The sequence below is a fragment of the Amyelois transitella genome, chromosome 28 (genome assembly GCF_032362555.1).
Source record: "Amyelois transitella isolate CPQ chromosome 28, ilAmyTran1.1, whole genome shotgun sequence".
In the NCBI taxonomy this organism is placed as follows: Eukaryota; Metazoa; Arthropoda; class Insecta; order Lepidoptera; family Pyralidae; genus Amyelois; species Amyelois transitella.
In genome coordinates, this window is record NC_083531.1 from 1,281,575 (window position 1) to 1,299,281 (window position 17,707).

A 17,707-nucleotide genomic window follows, 5' to 3' on the forward strand; every position below is an offset into this window, starting at 1 on the left:
AAAGCTTTAGCGTACTTAATCAATTTAATTTTAAGAAACTCACGTATAGACAAAAATATTATGATTTTTGAACATAAATAAATATTTATTGATTTTTTTTTGGAAATACATTTAATAAGTAAATGCCAGTGTTTAATAAAATATAAACTGGTACTGTTGATGTTATCATAAGTACATTATGGAACATTACAACTAAGTTAACGTAAACCTAGCCGTAAATGGTCAGATTATACGCAGTGTTGCTATTACAAAAATGAATTCGTCATTTTTACGCTTTCTGTAGGCAGTAGCATTACCCGAATGGAAACGTAATGGACGTTCAGCAGACAGATTTTAGGCTTCGCGAATTTTGTTTATATCCTCGATAATCGGCTTAGGAAACTTTTGTAATCACTTTTAAAAGCAATATTATTGCACAAGGATGTAGTGCGCGCATTAAATATTATTAGAAATCGTGTGTTAAATGTATTTTTTTGTGTCTTTATACAGCACCATTCTGTAGTTGAGCAAATTGATTGAGTGGAAACCAAGCATAATTTTTCCGTAGTTTTATTGTTTTCAAATCAAATATTTGTTGTTATATTAAGTTTAAATGAACTATTAATTGTATAGTATTTGTTATTGTGTAAGTTTTATTTCGTTTTAAGTGTATCATAACGTTAATCAGTTGAAGATAGAAAATGGTATATTGAGGTAAGTACTTACGACATTCTGCCGTTTGTGTAATATTTAATGCTTTCTTGTTCTTGATAACATTGCTAATTATATTCCGGACAATTTACGATGCGGCAGTTAACTTTCAATAATAAGGAATACGTTGTGGAGTATTTGTTCTAAAAACACCAATGTTTTTGGCCCATCTAACAATGCTAACAGAATGAGAGTCAGTGTTATAAAGTGCACTATTCTAATGCGTTGTTTCAGCATTTTATTTTTTGAAGCATTTTTTGTTAATCTATAAATCCATAAATTCTTCTTGCAAAAATCATGGGACATCATTTTGATAAAACCTGGTTAAGAAGCAATGTTGGCTATTTAACCTAATAAAATAACAATTGGAGAGATTTATAAAAACAATTGACAAGATTTGACTAAGAAATTCCCACATGATCAAACCTTTAGGCAACAGGTAGTTTACAAACAAGTAGTTATGGTATCCAAATGAAAATAGGGTCTAACAATACAAGCAGTAACAAAGAAAGGAAAATTCATTTCACCTTAACCATAGCAACTAATATTTAATTAAAGAGAATTAGAAATAACAGACAAAGAAAAATGTGTGGAGTGAAAGAGTATGTGATGATGGTGACCAACATTGACATTGTTGAGATTGTTTGGACATGTCAAAACAAGTATGCAGATGTAATATCTGCCTACCCCACCGGGAAAAAGGTGTGATTTGATGAATGTGTAAGCAGACAACAGTGTTTAGGTTAATAACCATTTGTTACAATGAGACAATGATAATTAAATTTAAATTTCAGTCTCAAACATAAAATGGCGCTCTGCGAAAGTCAATTGGACTCTGCCTTGCCGCAACTGAAGCGAGAGGAATCACTGTCTAGTGAGAACAGCCAGGCCGAGTCTCCGGAGAAAAAGCCGAAGCTGGAACACAACGGCGCCATCTACGGCTTGGATAAAGGTGATTTTTACACCTTGAAATTGATTAGTCTAGTCCCGTGTTTGAGAGAGTCAAGTTCATAACCTATGCAGGTAGACCTAGCCTATTTCGGATCATGCTATATGGTGAAGGTGGCTATTCCCTTATTTGCCTATGATGACTTCCATGGGAAGAGAATGGAAGAGGTCCTATTCTGTGGTGTTTGGAAACTACTAGACTCAATTCGTAAATGTTTATCCGTAACGTAACATATCACATCTAAATCCCTTACGGGTTAGACAGAACCAACGGTCATCAAAAGACTGAAAGGCTATGTTCAGCTTTTTGGCTAAATGATAGTATTTAAATTTAAAAAGTGACAGGTTGCTAGCCCACCGTAAACCAGAGGAATCGCAAGTTTATAAGCCTATTCGCTAGTCATCTTTAATATAAGCCTATTCCTTAGTCGTCTTTAACGACGTCCATGGGAAAGATATGGAGTGGTTTTATTCCAAAAAGACCGGTAACCACACGGCTTACTACGGCATACTAATAATATAAAGAGAAAAAAAAAAAACGACTGATTTTATGTTATTTGGCAAAGAGACAAATTCTACAGGAATAACCTTTCTTCTGGTAATTCCCACGGGAACAGAAAAGTGTCCCACTAGTGTTGTGTATCGATAGTTGAGTAAAAATTATAGTGGGCCTAATGGAAGGAATTTCTCTAGAAATAAGTAGTGCCCTTGTACTGAGTTTTTCTTAATTTTAAGTTCTATTCTTATTTTTTTTTCCTTGATGTATAAATATATAAATAAATGAATGGTGCCGTTTGGTTCCCGGCACCAATACAAACAATAATAGGACCACTCCATCTCTTTCCCCTTGGAATCGTAAAAGGCGACTAAGGGATAGGATTACAAACTTGGGATTCTTTTTTTGGCGATGGGCTAGCAACCTGTCACTATTTGAATCTCAATTCTATCATTAAGCCAAACAGCTGAACGTGGCCATTCTTGTTGATCATTTTCGCCAACACTATAATGCCACCGTCACAAATGGCGCTGCCAACCTTCCGGTTATAGGTTGTTCGGAGTGCGCTTTGCGCGAGTTTGCTTTCTAACAGCGCGCCCTTTCTTGACTCCCATCAAAATGTGAGTTGCGATCAACAGGTGGTTAATTTTATGTGTTTATCTTTGCCAGTGCCTGCCGGTATCCCCCTAACTGTGGACTACCGCGATCCAGTATGTCACTTCGTGCCGCCGGCCGTCGAGTTTGCGGCTAGACAGAGCCCCGTTGTCAGCACTTGTGAGTTAACCTTTATTCTGTGAGAGCTTCGCTTTTGGGAACTGAGGATAGTCGGGTAGCTACTTTCGTCCACTATGATAATTGAACTTTCATAAAGAGTTAGTTTTTGTAGTATATGTTTTTTTAAAAGTAATTGTATGTTTTTGTCTTTATTGCACATAAAAATAACAAATTACAGAACAATTATTGGATTTAGAAGAATATGTACAGTCTCATCCAGTCAACCAAAATATAAAGAAAATTCCATAATCAAAAATGCAGCTCACATAAAAAGCATTGAGGTTATAATAATCAATTTCTTGTGATAATATTTGTCGTAAAGACATTACCACGCGTAACAAAAATTTTACAAGACCAACAACAGCTGTTTTTTTACATGCAGTACCGCCGCGTGTGAGTAAAGACGGCAATATAGTGCAAGTGAGAGGACAATATTTAGCCGCCATTTTGGATGCGTTTCATTATGAAAATAGGTTATACATACACATAACCTATAAACTTTTTTTAACGGTTAAAGAATTTTCGCGCGCATTTCTTACAAATAACGAACGAACTTTTTTTTTTTTAATAGCAAAGATTAAATGGCATACATGTAAATTTTTATAGCTGACACAAGCGAAGCAGCCACGCCTGTGAAGAGGAAACGTGGACGGCCGAAGATAGACAAGAGTAGCCCGGAGTACCTGGCCAATCTCGCTGCCAGAAAACAGGCCAGAGATATGGGTGAGTGACTGTAGGAAGTAAAGTTATTAGAGTTATTTATTCCTACAGAAGAGAGAGAGAAGGAGAAAAGAGGAGAGAAATAATCAGTTAAAAATCCCTGTATTATTCAACATAAAATTAAGAACATACATACATACATATGGTCACGTCTATATCCCTTATCCCGTGCTTGTAGACAGAGCCAACAGTCTTGAAGACTAAATGGCCACGTTCAGCTATTTGGCTTAATGATAGAATTGAGATTCAAATAGTGACAGGTTGCTAGCCCATCGCCTAAAAGAGGAATCCCAAGTTTTTAAGCGTATCCCTTAGTCGCCTTTTACGACATCCATGGGTAAGAGATGGAGTGGTCCTATTCTTTTTTGTATTGGTGCCGGGAACCGCACGGCACTGCCGTTTGTTCCTACAGAAGAAAGAAGGAGAAAAGAGGGGAGAAATAATCAGTTAAAAATCCCTATATTATTCAACATAAAATTAAGAACATCCAACAATATAAATTATTTTTGACATTTCTCCCAACAAACAACATCATGGCAACCGTTGCTATGGCGTATACCAATATGGTTGCCTACAGTGACACTGACGGCCTCTGTGGCGCAGCGGTGGTACGCTTGTCTGTGACACCGGTGGTCCCGGGTTCGAATCCCGGCCAGGGCATGATGAGAAAAGAACTTTTTCCGATTGGCCTTGGTCTTGGATGTTTGTCTATATAAGTATTTATTATAAAATATAGTATCGTTGAGTTAGTATCTCGTAACACAAGTCTCGAACTTACTTCGTGGCTAACTCAATCTGTGTAATTTGTCCTGTATATTTTTATTTATTTATCTGTGGCGCAGCGGTGGTACGCTTGTCTGTGACACCGGTGGTCCCGGGTTCGAATACCGGTCAGGGCATGATGAGAAAATAACTTTCCGATTGGCCTGGGTCTTGGATGTTTGTCTATATAAGTATTTTAAAATATAGTATCGTTGATTTAGTATCTCGTAACACAAGTCTCGAACTTACTTCGAGGTTAACTCAATCTGTGTAATTTGTCCCGTATATATTTATATTTATTTATTTATATTGTATTGTGAAAAAGACGAACGTATCTTGATAAAATTAAGGACGTCCTGGTAAAGGGTCAGGTCAAAAGTACCCGAAACCGCCGAGCTTGCATGAAGAGAGTTATGAATGTGGATGAAGTGAAGGAAGTATGCAGAGATCGTGGCAAGTGGAAAGAGGTCGTCTCTGCCTACCCCTCCGGGAAAGAGGCGTGATTTTATGTATGTACCTCCATATGTATGTATTGTGAAAAATATATAAATTTGGTCAGTCTTGAAAAAAAGGCCACGTGCTGTATGCCTTAATGTTGGAATTGAGATTTAAAACGTTCAATTCAAAATTCGTAGTAACAGCCCATCACCTTAAAGAAGAATCCCAAATTTATTACCCTATTCGCCGAATTCCAAAATTCCTGTAAAAGAGAGGGAGTGGTCCGTGATTCTTAAGTGCCGAGAACCACACGGCAAAAAATGATTGTACATCCGTAAATAATACAGTTTATCTGTGTAGTTCTTGCTCTTACTACTCGTATTACTAACGAAGCCTACGAATTACGAAATAGTTTTCGAAATTACTCCCAACACATTCAGCTGGATGGTTTAATGATGGGATCGGTATTCAAATAGTGATAGCCCATCGGCTAGCAACGTGTCACTATTTGAATACCGATCAAGAGTGCCTCAAAGCAGAATCTCAAGTTAAGAAGCCCTTTCCCTTTTTACAATGTGCACGCGATGAGAAGCAGTTGGCACGCAGTATGTTTCTGCTTTGCCATTAGACCAGCATAGAAAACTTCAATGTAGTTACTTACCTATTAAAATTATCTTTTTTTTCAGCTGCCGTTATGAACCGCACTCCTACAAGCGATTCCGGGGAGAAACGAAAGCGCGGACGGCCTAGAGTCGACAAGACTAGCCCCGAGTATTTGGAGAGGAAGCGACTCCGAGAGCAAGGTAAGTTATTGTACCGAATCAGTAGGTAGCCGTTAGGCACATGGTCCTTCGAGCCGGATTCATATCCGGCTCGAAGGACCATGGGGGGTTTTTCGCTTTAACCTTTTGTTGCTAAAGTAAAAATTAAATAATAACTGGTTTAAATCTAATTTTGATTGAAAAAGATTGTGGAGTTAAAACTGTAGTCGCTTCGTATAAAAACCTGACTTACGCAATACAGGGTCATAGTCACAGGCTTACGCCGAGTTCCTCTCTAGAAAGATGAAAACTTAATTCGGTTTGTATAGAAATAGATTTATTTTCAAAGTAGGATACAATGTATCGCTTGATGACATCAACATAAGTATATCTACTACCGCTCCCAAAGCGCATGTAAAGAAGAAGCGGCGGAACAAACTACACTGCAGCATTTTCACCGAGCGTCAATTTACAAAATGGTTGAATACCAGAATATTGGTTGAGCCGTTTTTCTTTGCGTCAAGTTTATATAATTTATGTGTATTTAGTGCCGTGTGGCTTCCGGCACCAATAGAAAAAAGAATAGGACCACCCCATCTCTTTCCAATGGATGTCGTAAAAGGCGACTAAGGGATAGTCTTATAAACTTGGGATTCTTCTTTTAGGCGATGGGCAACCTGTCACTATTTGAATCTCAATTCTATCTAAAAGCCAAATAGCTGAACGTGACCTATCGAGTCTTTTCTAGACTGTTGGCTCCGTCTATCCCGCAAGGGATATAGGCGTGATTATATGCATGTATGTGTATGTGTATTCAATTCACATAAAATTTGTTTCAGAAGCCCTTGAAAGGAAAGCGAAAAGAGAGTACAAGCGACGCGGCGCAGGCGGTGAGTCATTCTCCATACTAACCCATACAATAGTAACCGTTTTTTATGTGTGACTAACATTTTGTACATAATACACATACATACACGAGTTCATTACATTCGACACCATATCAAGTTAACCGGAATGGAACTCTATGACGCTGTTAAAGAGGCGAATTTGCAGTGAATTTAAAAGGTAGTTTGATGTGCTGTTGAATGTAAGAAAGTGACGCGTTATTTTTGGAGGTTAATTGCAATTTTTATCGTGATATTAGATATAGGATTTAAAAGACACATATTCACTTTTAAAGCTAGTGAAAATTAAAGTCTGTGTTATTTTGACTTAGTGTAAAATAGGTATATCCACAGTATTGTGTCATTAATAGCAAAAGGTTTTTTGCAAAACATCACAATTATATTATTTAAATTGTCTAAGATATTTTTTTTTTATTTTATACTCAGGAATTATTATTTATTGGCTCAATATGGTAAGAGTAAGATCGTAGAAAATTAACTCGACCATAGTTTTAGAAGTTCGTAGTGACAAACAGACTACTGCACAGCAAAATTTTGCTCTTTAAAGAGTAAATGCGGATTTTAATTCCTAAATTTTTTCTTTATTTTTGCGAAAGAGAAATGAAAAAGATAAAACTCGAGTCCAGGGTTTAGAATTTTTTTTATTTATACAGAATTATGTGATTAATCAAGAATTTAAATTTAAAAAAGTATATATGTAGTATTTTTTTCCAAATTATTTGTCTTAACGAATATACATTTTTAATAGCGCGGCCAATCAGCAACGCCGGCCTTAAAGTTTCGACGCGAATTAAAAAATTAAATGCGAGTAGACAAGTTGGAAAAAATAAAACCTCCACGCTTAGAAAGATGGCGCCAAAAATGACAGCTGTCAGAAAGGTCGGCGACAAAAAAGTCGTGATAAGAAGAAATGCGAAATTCATAAAGCGGAAAGGTAAAAGAAAAGAATGTTCGTTGTGCATGATTGTAGTTAGATATTAATATTTGAACGGCTCTAAGAACGATGGAGGAACAAATTTTAGAAATCGAATGTTTTATTTGTTATTACGTGCGTACAAAGATGTCTCTTAATTACCTATATCAGCAGTTTAACATTAAGTTGTTACGAGCTGTCGAATTGTATTGAAACAAAGAGGATTATTATATGTATGAATTATAGAACAGTATTGTTGTAATCTTTTTATTTTTCTGAATTTAATACTGGCTGTTTAGAAAACAATAAAGATTAAAAATATATTTGCGCCAGTATTGTACGTACACATAGTATTTGTTTTATTTTTCATAGCTAATGGTTATTTTCTGCCATGTACTTTTTGTTCATTTGATTTGATATATTTTTGAAATCAGAGATATCCATTGTTCTTATTTTGAATGGTAAATGAATGTTGAATCAGTAGGTAGGTATGATACAAAAATGAAATATAATTTTGGCATTTCGGGTTTTATTATATTATATCGCAGATTTGACTTTTTTTATAAGCATGAATTATATGTTGATGGAGCTTTTTATGTGAAATAAATTTTTGATTAAACATATTATCTTAATGCTAGGTGTAGTATAATATATTTTATATATAAATAAATGTAAAAGTGGATGCTTATTTATGAAATATAAATTTTGCAGGTACTTTTTACTTAAGTAGTAAGAATATTTTAAAAATATTTATAAATAAGAGAATGATATCTTTTTATCTAAATATGTAATTGAGTTATTTCGATTAAAAAAAGGCTTTAAATTATAAAACTAATTCCTCCATAATGAACAGAAATCAAACATTTTCACAAGTTTCTATTCTAAGTGTGTTCAAATCGAGTAATAATTTTTGTCGAGTCAATGTCATAAATTCATTATTTTTTTTTATTTTTATGGACTAATCATGTAATTATATACGTCTATTAAAATGTTTATAATTTTAAACTTATTGAGAAACACCTATACTATGTTCAGAATATTTTTTTGCATGCGGGTAGTATAAAAAGTAAACGTAGTTGCTTTAGTTTTAAATATGATGACATTTAATTAATTTTTATTCTTTAATTGTTCAAAGTAGTTAGACTTAATTATATTTTGATATAGCTGTGAACGTGACATTTGAGCTTTTAAAAAATAGTATTTATCACGTAAGGAACAAAGTTCTGTCTTCTTCCATCGGCTTATAGTACATTCTCACCTCTATGGAGTCCTTTCCGTAGGGGTTTCTTCATATTCAAGTCTTATATATTTCTTCATTCACACTCCAAGCTCCTGCTTGGAGTGTGAATTTTGATCATGGATACTGGATTGGGTGAGTCAGGTTTTTACACGAAGCGACTCCCCCGAAGCGACTCCTCTGCAACGGAATCTTACCCATTGTGGGCCATGATTACACATCCAGTTGCCCGAATGTGCAGGTTTCCTCACGATCTTTTCAATCAAACAACTAATGTACCTACATAACTGAAATGAGTCATGGGTAAATAGCCGGGGTAGGATTTGAACCTAAGGCCTCCACGCGAATCACTCACTGATTTTAGCCGGGCAACTTAACCGTTCGACCACTGAAGATCTCTAAAAGTTCTGCCTGTAGAACTATTAATAATTACTATATGCCATCACTATATGTTAAAACAATGTCAATACAAAAAAGAATAGGACCACACCATCTCTTTCCCATGGATGTCGTAAAAGGCGACTGAGGGATAGGTAGGCTTACAAACTTGGGTTTTTTTTTAGGCGATGGGCTAGCGACCTGTCACTATTTGAATCTTAATTCTATCATTTAGCTAAATAGTTGAACGTGGCCATTCAGTCAGTTTACCCCGCAAGGGATATAGACGTGACCATAATTATGTACATATGTATGTAAAAAACCCGACATTTGTGATGGTCTTAACATACACCATAAAAAATTGGGTGAGTCAGGTTTTTGTACGAAGCGACTCCCGTCTGACCTCCGCAACCTTTGCAGGGGAATCTCACCCGTATTGGATCGATCATGGTTACACCATCCAATTGCCTGAATGTGCAGGTTTGATCACGATGTTTTCCCTTCGCCGTAAGAGCATTAGTTAGTATTCAAACTAATGTACATAACTTCGAAAATAGTCATTGGTACATGGACCAGGTGGGATTCGAACCTGAGCCTTTCTGCGCATCACGCATTATAACCGGGCACCTTACCTATTCGACCGACGGCGTTCAAAATCTTGTTTCAATTCAGAAGGCAATGATTATAATGAATTTGATTAATACAACATTTCACAGTGTTATAGAACATTATTATTATTTTTTTTTTTATTTGATTTTGATTTATCTACTTATTTGATTTTATTGAAAATTGTATATGGATCTTTTTTACATACATACATATATAAAATAAAATCACGCCTCTTTCCCGGAGGGGTACGCAGAGACTACCTCTTTCCACTTGCCACGATCTCTGCATACTTCCTTCGCTTCATCCACATTCATAACTCGCTTCATGCAAGTTCGACGGATCTTTTTTGTCTGAAATAAATGAATTTTTATTATTTATTTATTTATATTATTTATAATTTCAGATTCGGCCGCCTCTTCGTCTGCCGGGGACACGCCGAGAGTCAAACGTAAATATACCAAAAGGAATCCGAACGCTAAGAAGAATGACTCTGTAAGTAACTTTAATTTAAATCATCCTTTGAACTATAAGCTTGTAGTATTAACTGCTCCGTTAAACTATTGGTGTACCGTTTCATACAAACATACATATGGTCACGTCTATATCCCTTGTGGAGTAGACAGAGCTAATAGAATTGAAAAGACTGAATGGAATGTTCAGCTGTTTGGCTTAATGATAGAATTGAGGTGCCGTGTGGTTCCCGGCACCAATACAAAAAAGAATAGGACCACTCCATCTCTTTCCCGTGGATGTCGTAAAAGGCGACTAAGGGATAGGCTTACAAACTTGGGATTCTTTTTTTAGGCGATGGGCTAGCAACCTGTCACTAGTTGAATCTCAATTCTATCGTTAAGCCAAATAGCTGAACGTGGTCATTCAGTCTTTTCAAGACTGTTGGCTCTGTCTACCCCGCAAGGGATATAGACGTGACTATATGTATGTATGTATAGAATTGAGATTCAAATAGTGACAGGTTGCTAGCCCATCGCCTAAAAGAAGAATCTCAAGTTTATAAGCGTAATCCTTAATCGCCTTTTACGACATCCATGGGAAAGAGATGAAGTGAAGTGTTTTCTATTATTATTTTTTATATAAATAATGGAGAATGTGAAAAAAAATCGCGGAAAATTATTCATACTAGAGGGCTTCAGTGACGCCCAAAATCGGGGAAAATTATTCACCCTTGAGGGCTTCGATGACGCCCAAAATAACTATTCCACGCGGACGAAGTCGCGGGCGCAGCTAGTTATAAATACTTATGTTTGTTTTCTCTTTTTTTTTCCAACAGACACCATCGACAGACCGCGTCAAAGGGAAGCGGGGCAGGCCGCGTAAAGTGGACCAGACCAACAGGCAGATGGAGCAAGCGAGTGAGTTGATACATACATACATACATATGATCACGTCTATATCCCTTGCGGGGTAGACAGAGCCAACAGTCTTGAAAAGACTGAATGGCCACGTTCAGCTATTTGGCTTAATGATAGAACCGAGATTCAAATAGTGACAGGTTGCTAGCCCATCGCCTAAAAGAGGAATCCTAAGTTAATAAGCCTAATCTTAAGTTTATAAGTGAGTTGATGTTCATTACAAAATGGATGATATCGTCATTTGAATGAACTTGAGGGCATGAGTTTGCCTGCAAATAAGTTTTTTAAAAATTCGAAATTTACGCGGACGAAGTCGCGGGCAACAGCTAGTATAAATATACTTCTTCAAGTAAATACATATAGTTCACATCTATCTATCTATACTAATATTCGTAAAGCTGAAGAGTTTGTTTGTTTGAACGCGGCTAATCTCAGGAATTGAACTGGTTCGAATTGAGACCGCGTCAAAGGGAAACGGGACAGGACGCGAAAAGTGGATCAGATGAAAAATTCAAAATTTTTATTCATTATTATGTAAGGATACTTCATATCGCTTAATAATTGTCAAAACTGTTAGTTTCACAACATTGGTTGACGTCAAATGAATTACTTAAAAACTAAGTTTACTGCCGCTTCCAAGGCGTCAGTGCAATAGAAGCGGTAACAAACTGCACTGCAGCATTTTCTTCAACAACGTCAACTTCACAAATATCCAAACATAGAATAGAATGTGGACGAGAGAATACATTGGTCAAATGTTTTATTTTCAAATTAGGATATATGGTGTCGCTTATTGACATCAAAATAAGTATACTATATGGCAACAAAGCAAACAGTCTTTAAAAAGACTAAAAGACCCTCAATAAGTACATACATACATATAGTCACGTCTATATCCCTTGCGGGGTAGACAGAGCCAACAGTCTTGAAAAGACTGATCGGCCACGTTCAGCTGTTTGGCTTATTGATAGAGTATTGAGATGGAAATAGTGACAGGTTGCTAGCTCATCGCCTAAAAAAAAACCAAGTTTATAATCCTATCCCTTGGTCGCCTTTTACGACATCCATGGAAAAGAGATGGAGTGGTCCTATTCTTTTTTATATTGGTGCCGGGTACCACACGGCACGTTAATTAGAAATAGATTTATAATACGATATTTTCAAATTACGATATATGGTGTCGCTTATTGACGTCAAAATAACTTAAGTACCTATACTATGTGACTATACTCGCCGTGTGGTTATATAGGTACCTATAGCAATAAAAAAAGAATAGGACCACTCCATCTCGTTCCCATGGATGTCGTAAAAGGCGACTAAGGGATAGGCTCACAAACTTGGGAGACTACATCTTTCATCTTCATCCACATTCATAACTCACTTCATGCACGCTCGGCGGTTTCGGGTACTCTTGACCTGACCCTTTACCACGGACGTCTTTAATTTGATCAAGATACGTTCGTCTAGGTCTTCCCACATTTTTTTGCCACATGACAGCTAGTTGATAAACAAAAATGTTTTTAAATGTCTATAATATAAACTTGGGATTCTTTTTTAGGCGATGGGCTAGCAACCTGTCACTATTTGAATCTCAATTCTATCATTAAGCTAAATAGCTGAACGTGGCCATTCAGTCTTTTCAAGACTGTTGGCTCTGTCTGCCCCACAAGGGATATAGACGTGATCATATGTATGTATATATATATATATATATATATATATATATATATATATATATATATATATATATATATATATATATATATATATATATATATAGTGTGCCGTGTGGTTCCCAGCACCAATAGCAAAAGAATAGGACCACTCCATTCCCATGGATGTCGTAAAAGGCGACTAAAGGATAATCTAATCACCTCTATATCACTTGCGGGTGTGACAGAGCCAAGAACATGGAAAAGACTGTTATATTTACATATGTTTTTTGTCTCAGAAATACGCGTGAGAAGCAACCTGATGCCGATCAACACGGAACCGATCACAGTGGACAGCGATGAGGAGCCCGACCTTGGTGAGTTCTTCTCTATCTATACTAATATTATAAAGCTGAAGAGTTTGTTTGTTTGTTTGTTTGAACGCGCTAATCTCAGGAATCAATGGTTCGAATGTTTGTTTGAAGGCGCTAATCTCAGGAACTAATGGTTCGAATGTTTGTTTGAACGCGCTAATCTCAGGAACTAATGGTTCGAATGTTTGTTTGAACGCGCTAATCTCAGGAACTAATGGTTCGAATGTTTGTTTGAACGCGCTCATCTCAGGAACTAATGGTTCGAATGTTTGTTTGAACGCGCTCATCTCAGGAACTAATGGTACTCACTAAGTTCAAGTTTGGTAGATAGATAGACTCTTTATAGCACCATAAGAAAAAGAGAAACAGAAAAAAAAAACACAGGTAATAAGGTACAAAGGCGGACTTAACGCTAAAGCAATCTCTTCCAGTCAACCTTAGGGTGGGAGGAAATTAAAAAGGTGATTGGCGCAGTACATCTATTCATATCACTACATAGTATAAAACAAAGTCGCTATTTTAGTCTGTTTGTCTGTATGCTTAAATCTTTAAAATTACGCAATGGATTTTGATGCGGTTTTTTGTAACAGGTAGAGTGATTCAAGAGGAAGGTTTTGATGTATAATAACATTTATAATTATGCACCCGTGCGAAGCCGGGGCGGGTCGCTAGTATGTAATAAAACAGTAAATATATTTTGTCTGTACATTTAGTATTTTTGACTGAAATGGATAGAGAAACACTTAGAATGAATAATAGAAAGCAAAAATTTTTTTTTTTAATTTCTTGTCTGTCTGTCTGTATGTATGATCACGCTTATCTCCGAAAGTACTGAACCGATTTACTTAAAACTTTCACAAATTGCTTTGTTTTAATTCACCAAAACATTTAAAGTTTGTTTCATCAAAATCGGTTCCCTAAAAAAAAGTTATCGTCATTTGAATGAACTTAAGGCATGAGTTTGCCTGCAAATAAGTTTGCGGAATAATTCGAATTGAATTGAAGCGAATTGATCATGGGTTAGACAGATACCCAAAACTGGAAGATCACGTTTGGCTCAATGGCTTAGGAGGATTCATTATATATGTATATATATATATATATATATATATATATATATATATATACATACAGTTAGGCTTAATGATAGAATTGAGATTCCAAAAAGTGACAGAATAATCACCCATCGCCTTAAAGAAGAATCTTAAGTTTATAAGCCTATCCCTTAGTCGCCATTTACGACATCCATGGGAACGGAGAGATGCGAGTGGTCCTATTCTATTTCTATTGGTGCCGGTAACCACACGGCACATTACATTATATATATTTTTTTTTACAGGTTCCCCGAGCCAAGCTTCAGACTCGCTCAGTCTCGACGAAAATTTGCGTGCGTTGAGACACATACACGAGAAATACGCAAACATTGACAAAGTGAGTGGCCGTTTTACATCGTCTATACCGATTGCGGTGTAGACGGAGCCTAGTCAGTCGAATAGTGAAAAATTAAAATTCACATATATATATATATATATATATATAATATATAATATCTATATGGCTTGATCCTATAAAAATCAAAACTTTTATTCAATATTATGGTACACTTCAACATTACTTAATAATTGTCATATCTTTTGGTTTCACAACATTGGTTGACGTCGAATTACTCGTAATTACTTAAAACTAAGTGTACTGCCGCTTCCGAAGCGTCAGTGCGGTAACAAACTGCACTGCATCATTTTCTTCAACATTGATCGATTGTTCGTTTACAGGATGATCTATACCAAACACATCTGCTGGCTGCAAGTTTCAAGAAACCGCCGGTGGATCAGAGATACAGGGATGATGACGAGGTCCTCTCAGTGAGGAGTTCGGAAGGTATGTAAAATAGAAAGTTAAAGAATGTTCTAGAAAGTATCCGCCATTGCAAGTGATTTGTTTTCTTTTATAACTATGTAGGTACTAAATTTTTTTTTGTTACTGTGGAAATTTCTGTGCAATAAAAATATTATAAACAAACAAGCAAACAGAGAAAATGTTCTTTGATAGAATCTACATACATACATATATATAGTCACGTCTATTTCGCTTTCGGAATAAACAGAGCCAACATTCTTAAAAAAAGGCTAATAATAGGCCACGTTCAAGTCGATCTATTTGTTCAAAACGTAAAATATTTTTAATATTGGCATGATAATAACTTATGTAATAACTTAAGATAGAAGATCCTTTAAGTAGAGACTAAATAGATTAACCGACTTGGTATTACATGGATCTCACAACTTTTTACAGTAGAAAGACTGAGCTGCGAGACTTGGGTTTTTTTACAGGATGTTTTTGATGGTTCTTCTTTTAGGCGACGGGCTAGCAACCTGTCACTTTATATGAATCTCAATTCTATCAGTAAGTCAAACAGCTGATCGTGGCCCTATCAGGATTTTCAAGACTGTTGACTCTGTCTACCCTACAAGGGATATAGACGTGACCATATATATGTACGTATGTACTATGGTAAAGCCAAAACCCATTAGTTTATTTATTTTTTCCGTTAAGTGTATCACAAAAATGTACTAGAAGTGTGATAGCGGGTAATAAATTTATTTATTAAATATATTGTTTCAGGTAACGCGTCTGTGAAGGAGGCTGACGCACGTATAGAGAAATTAGAGGATAGTTCCAACTCTGACTCGGACAGCAGCAGTTCTGGGTCTGGTGAGTGATTTTATATACATACATACATATCTATATCCCTTGCAGGGTAGACAGAGCTTACAGTCTTGTAAAGACTGATAGGGCCACGTTCAGCTATTTGACTTTAATATAGAATTGAGATTCTAATAGTGACGGGTTGCTAGCCCATCGCCTTAAAGAAGAATTCCAAGTTTATAATCCTACCCCTTAGTCGCCTTATACGACATCCATGGGAGAGTGATGGAGTGGTCCTATTATTTTTTCTATTTGGTGCCGGGAACCACACGGCACTTAATGATTTTATATCTAAATTATAATTGTCGTCCTGGCAAAGGGTCAGGTCAAGAGTACACGAAATCGACCCGAGCTTGCATGAAGAGAGTTATGAATAGGGATGAAGCGAAAGAAGTATGCAGAGATCGTGGCAAGTGGAAAGAGATAGTCTCTGCCTACCCCTCCGGGAGAAGGCGTGATTTTATATATGTGTGTATGTATTATAAATATATACTAGCTGTCCCGGCAAACGTTGTTTTGCCATATAAATATTTTTAAAGTAATTTCTTGTTAAAAAAAAATGTTAAGTGTCAACCCTTAACACTTAGGGGTATGAAAAATAGATGTTAGCCAATTCTCAGACCTATTGAATATGCATGCAAAATTTGGTTAAAATCGGTAAAGCCGTTTCGGAGGAGTACGGAGACAAACATTGTGACATGAGAATTTTATATATAAGATTATAATTATCGTCCTGGCAAAGGGTCAGGTCAAGAGTACACGAAATCGACCCAAGCTTGCATGAAGAGAGTTATGAATATTGATGAAGCGAAGGAAGTATGCAGAAATCGTGGCAAGTGGAAAGATGTAGTCTCTGCCTACCCCCAAAGGAGGATACTGACGGGCATACCAACAGACAGCCCAAACCACTAGGTGCTTATATACGTGGGATTCTTCTTTTAGGCGATGGGCTAGCAACCTGTCACTATTTGAATCACAATTCTATCAATATGCCTAACAGCTGAACGTGGCCCGTCAGTCTTTCAACACTGCTAGGCTCTGTCTACCCCGCAATTGGTATATAGACGTGATTGTATGTATGTATTTATGTATAATTTTTGGTTCAAAGGGTCATCGAGTTCCGGTTCCAATTCATCGTCGAGTTCGGACAGTTCAAGTTCGTCGGACAGTTCCGATTCGGAATCGGACAGCGAGAGAGGCAAGACTGAAGCGGCGCCGAGGGTGAACAGGTAAATAGTGTAGCATTGACAATGATAGATGGCGCTGTGATGATATTTTGTACTTCGTTTTGATGCTAGATGGCGTTATGTTCAAAATTTAAATTCTCAATGAATTTCTTCGGTGGTATAAGCTTAGTTGATAGTTCAAGTTCGTCGGACAGTTCCGATTCGGAATCGGACAGCGAGGGAGGCAAGACTGAAGCGGCGCCGAGGGTGAACAGGTAAATAGTGTAGCATTGACAATGATAGATGGCGCTGTGATGATATTTTGTACTTCGTTTTGATGCTAGATGGCGTTATGTTCAAAATTTAAATTCTCAATGAATTTCTTCGGTGGTATAAGCTCAGTTGATAGTTCAAGTTCGTCGGACTGATCCAGTTCCTAAACGTACAGCGACAAAAGCAAGACTTGAATCCGCGTCGAGGGTAAACAGATAAAAAGTGTGGAATTTTAACAATAGATGGCGTTGTGTTAAAATCATGGCCATGCGTTACTGTTACTGTTTTACCGTCAGTCGTCAGTTTACGAATGAACCCCGATGTACGGTCAACAAAACGCATTCGTTCATTCAACGCTAACCGCTAATAGATGGCGTTGTAATGTTAATTAAAACTCGCCGTTTTTGTCACTAGATGGCGTTAACAAGTGTGGTGCTATAATTATTTTTAGATAAGAAATTCAACCTGTAGGTAAAACAGTTCATGTTCAGTTCCGGTTCCATGTTTTACCTTTCAGTACCCAAAGGTTGGCTGG

At 36.7% G+C, this 17,707-nt stretch overlaps 1 protein-coding gene across 2 annotated transcripts in view; it reads left to right on the top strand.

Moving 5' to 3' along the window:
* Nucleotides 1-288: 288 nt before the first annotated feature.
* The window catches only part of LOC106133676 (zinc finger protein 37), a 28,831-nt gene continuing 11,412 nt past the window's right edge, over nt 289-17,707 (top strand). Inside the window, exons 1-13 of one of the 2 annotated variants that reach the window (XM_060952431.1) lie at nt 289-693; nt 1,485-1,642; nt 2,804-2,908; nt 3,515-3,631; nt 5,515-5,631; nt 6,429-6,479; nt 10,035-10,123; nt 10,920-11,001; nt 12,953-13,030; nt 14,367-14,458; nt 14,800-14,905; nt 15,650-15,739; nt 16,842-16,962. In XM_060952431.1, coding sequence (XP_060808414.1) covers nt 1,498-1,642; nt 2,804-2,908; nt 3,515-3,631; nt 5,515-5,631; nt 6,429-6,479; nt 10,035-10,123; nt 10,920-11,001; nt 12,953-13,030; nt 14,367-14,458; nt 14,800-14,905; nt 15,650-15,739; nt 16,842-16,962 — 1,193 coding nt within the window. In that variant the 5' untranslated portion in view covers nt 289-693; nt 1,485-1,497. The remainder of the gene's footprint in view (nt 694-1,484; nt 1,643-2,803; nt 2,909-3,514; nt 3,632-5,514; nt 5,632-6,428; nt 6,480-10,034; nt 10,124-10,919; nt 11,002-12,952; nt 13,031-14,366; nt 14,459-14,799; nt 14,906-15,649; nt 15,740-16,841; nt 16,963-17,707) is intronic. The other variant, XM_060952432.1, reaches the window with a different exon arrangement.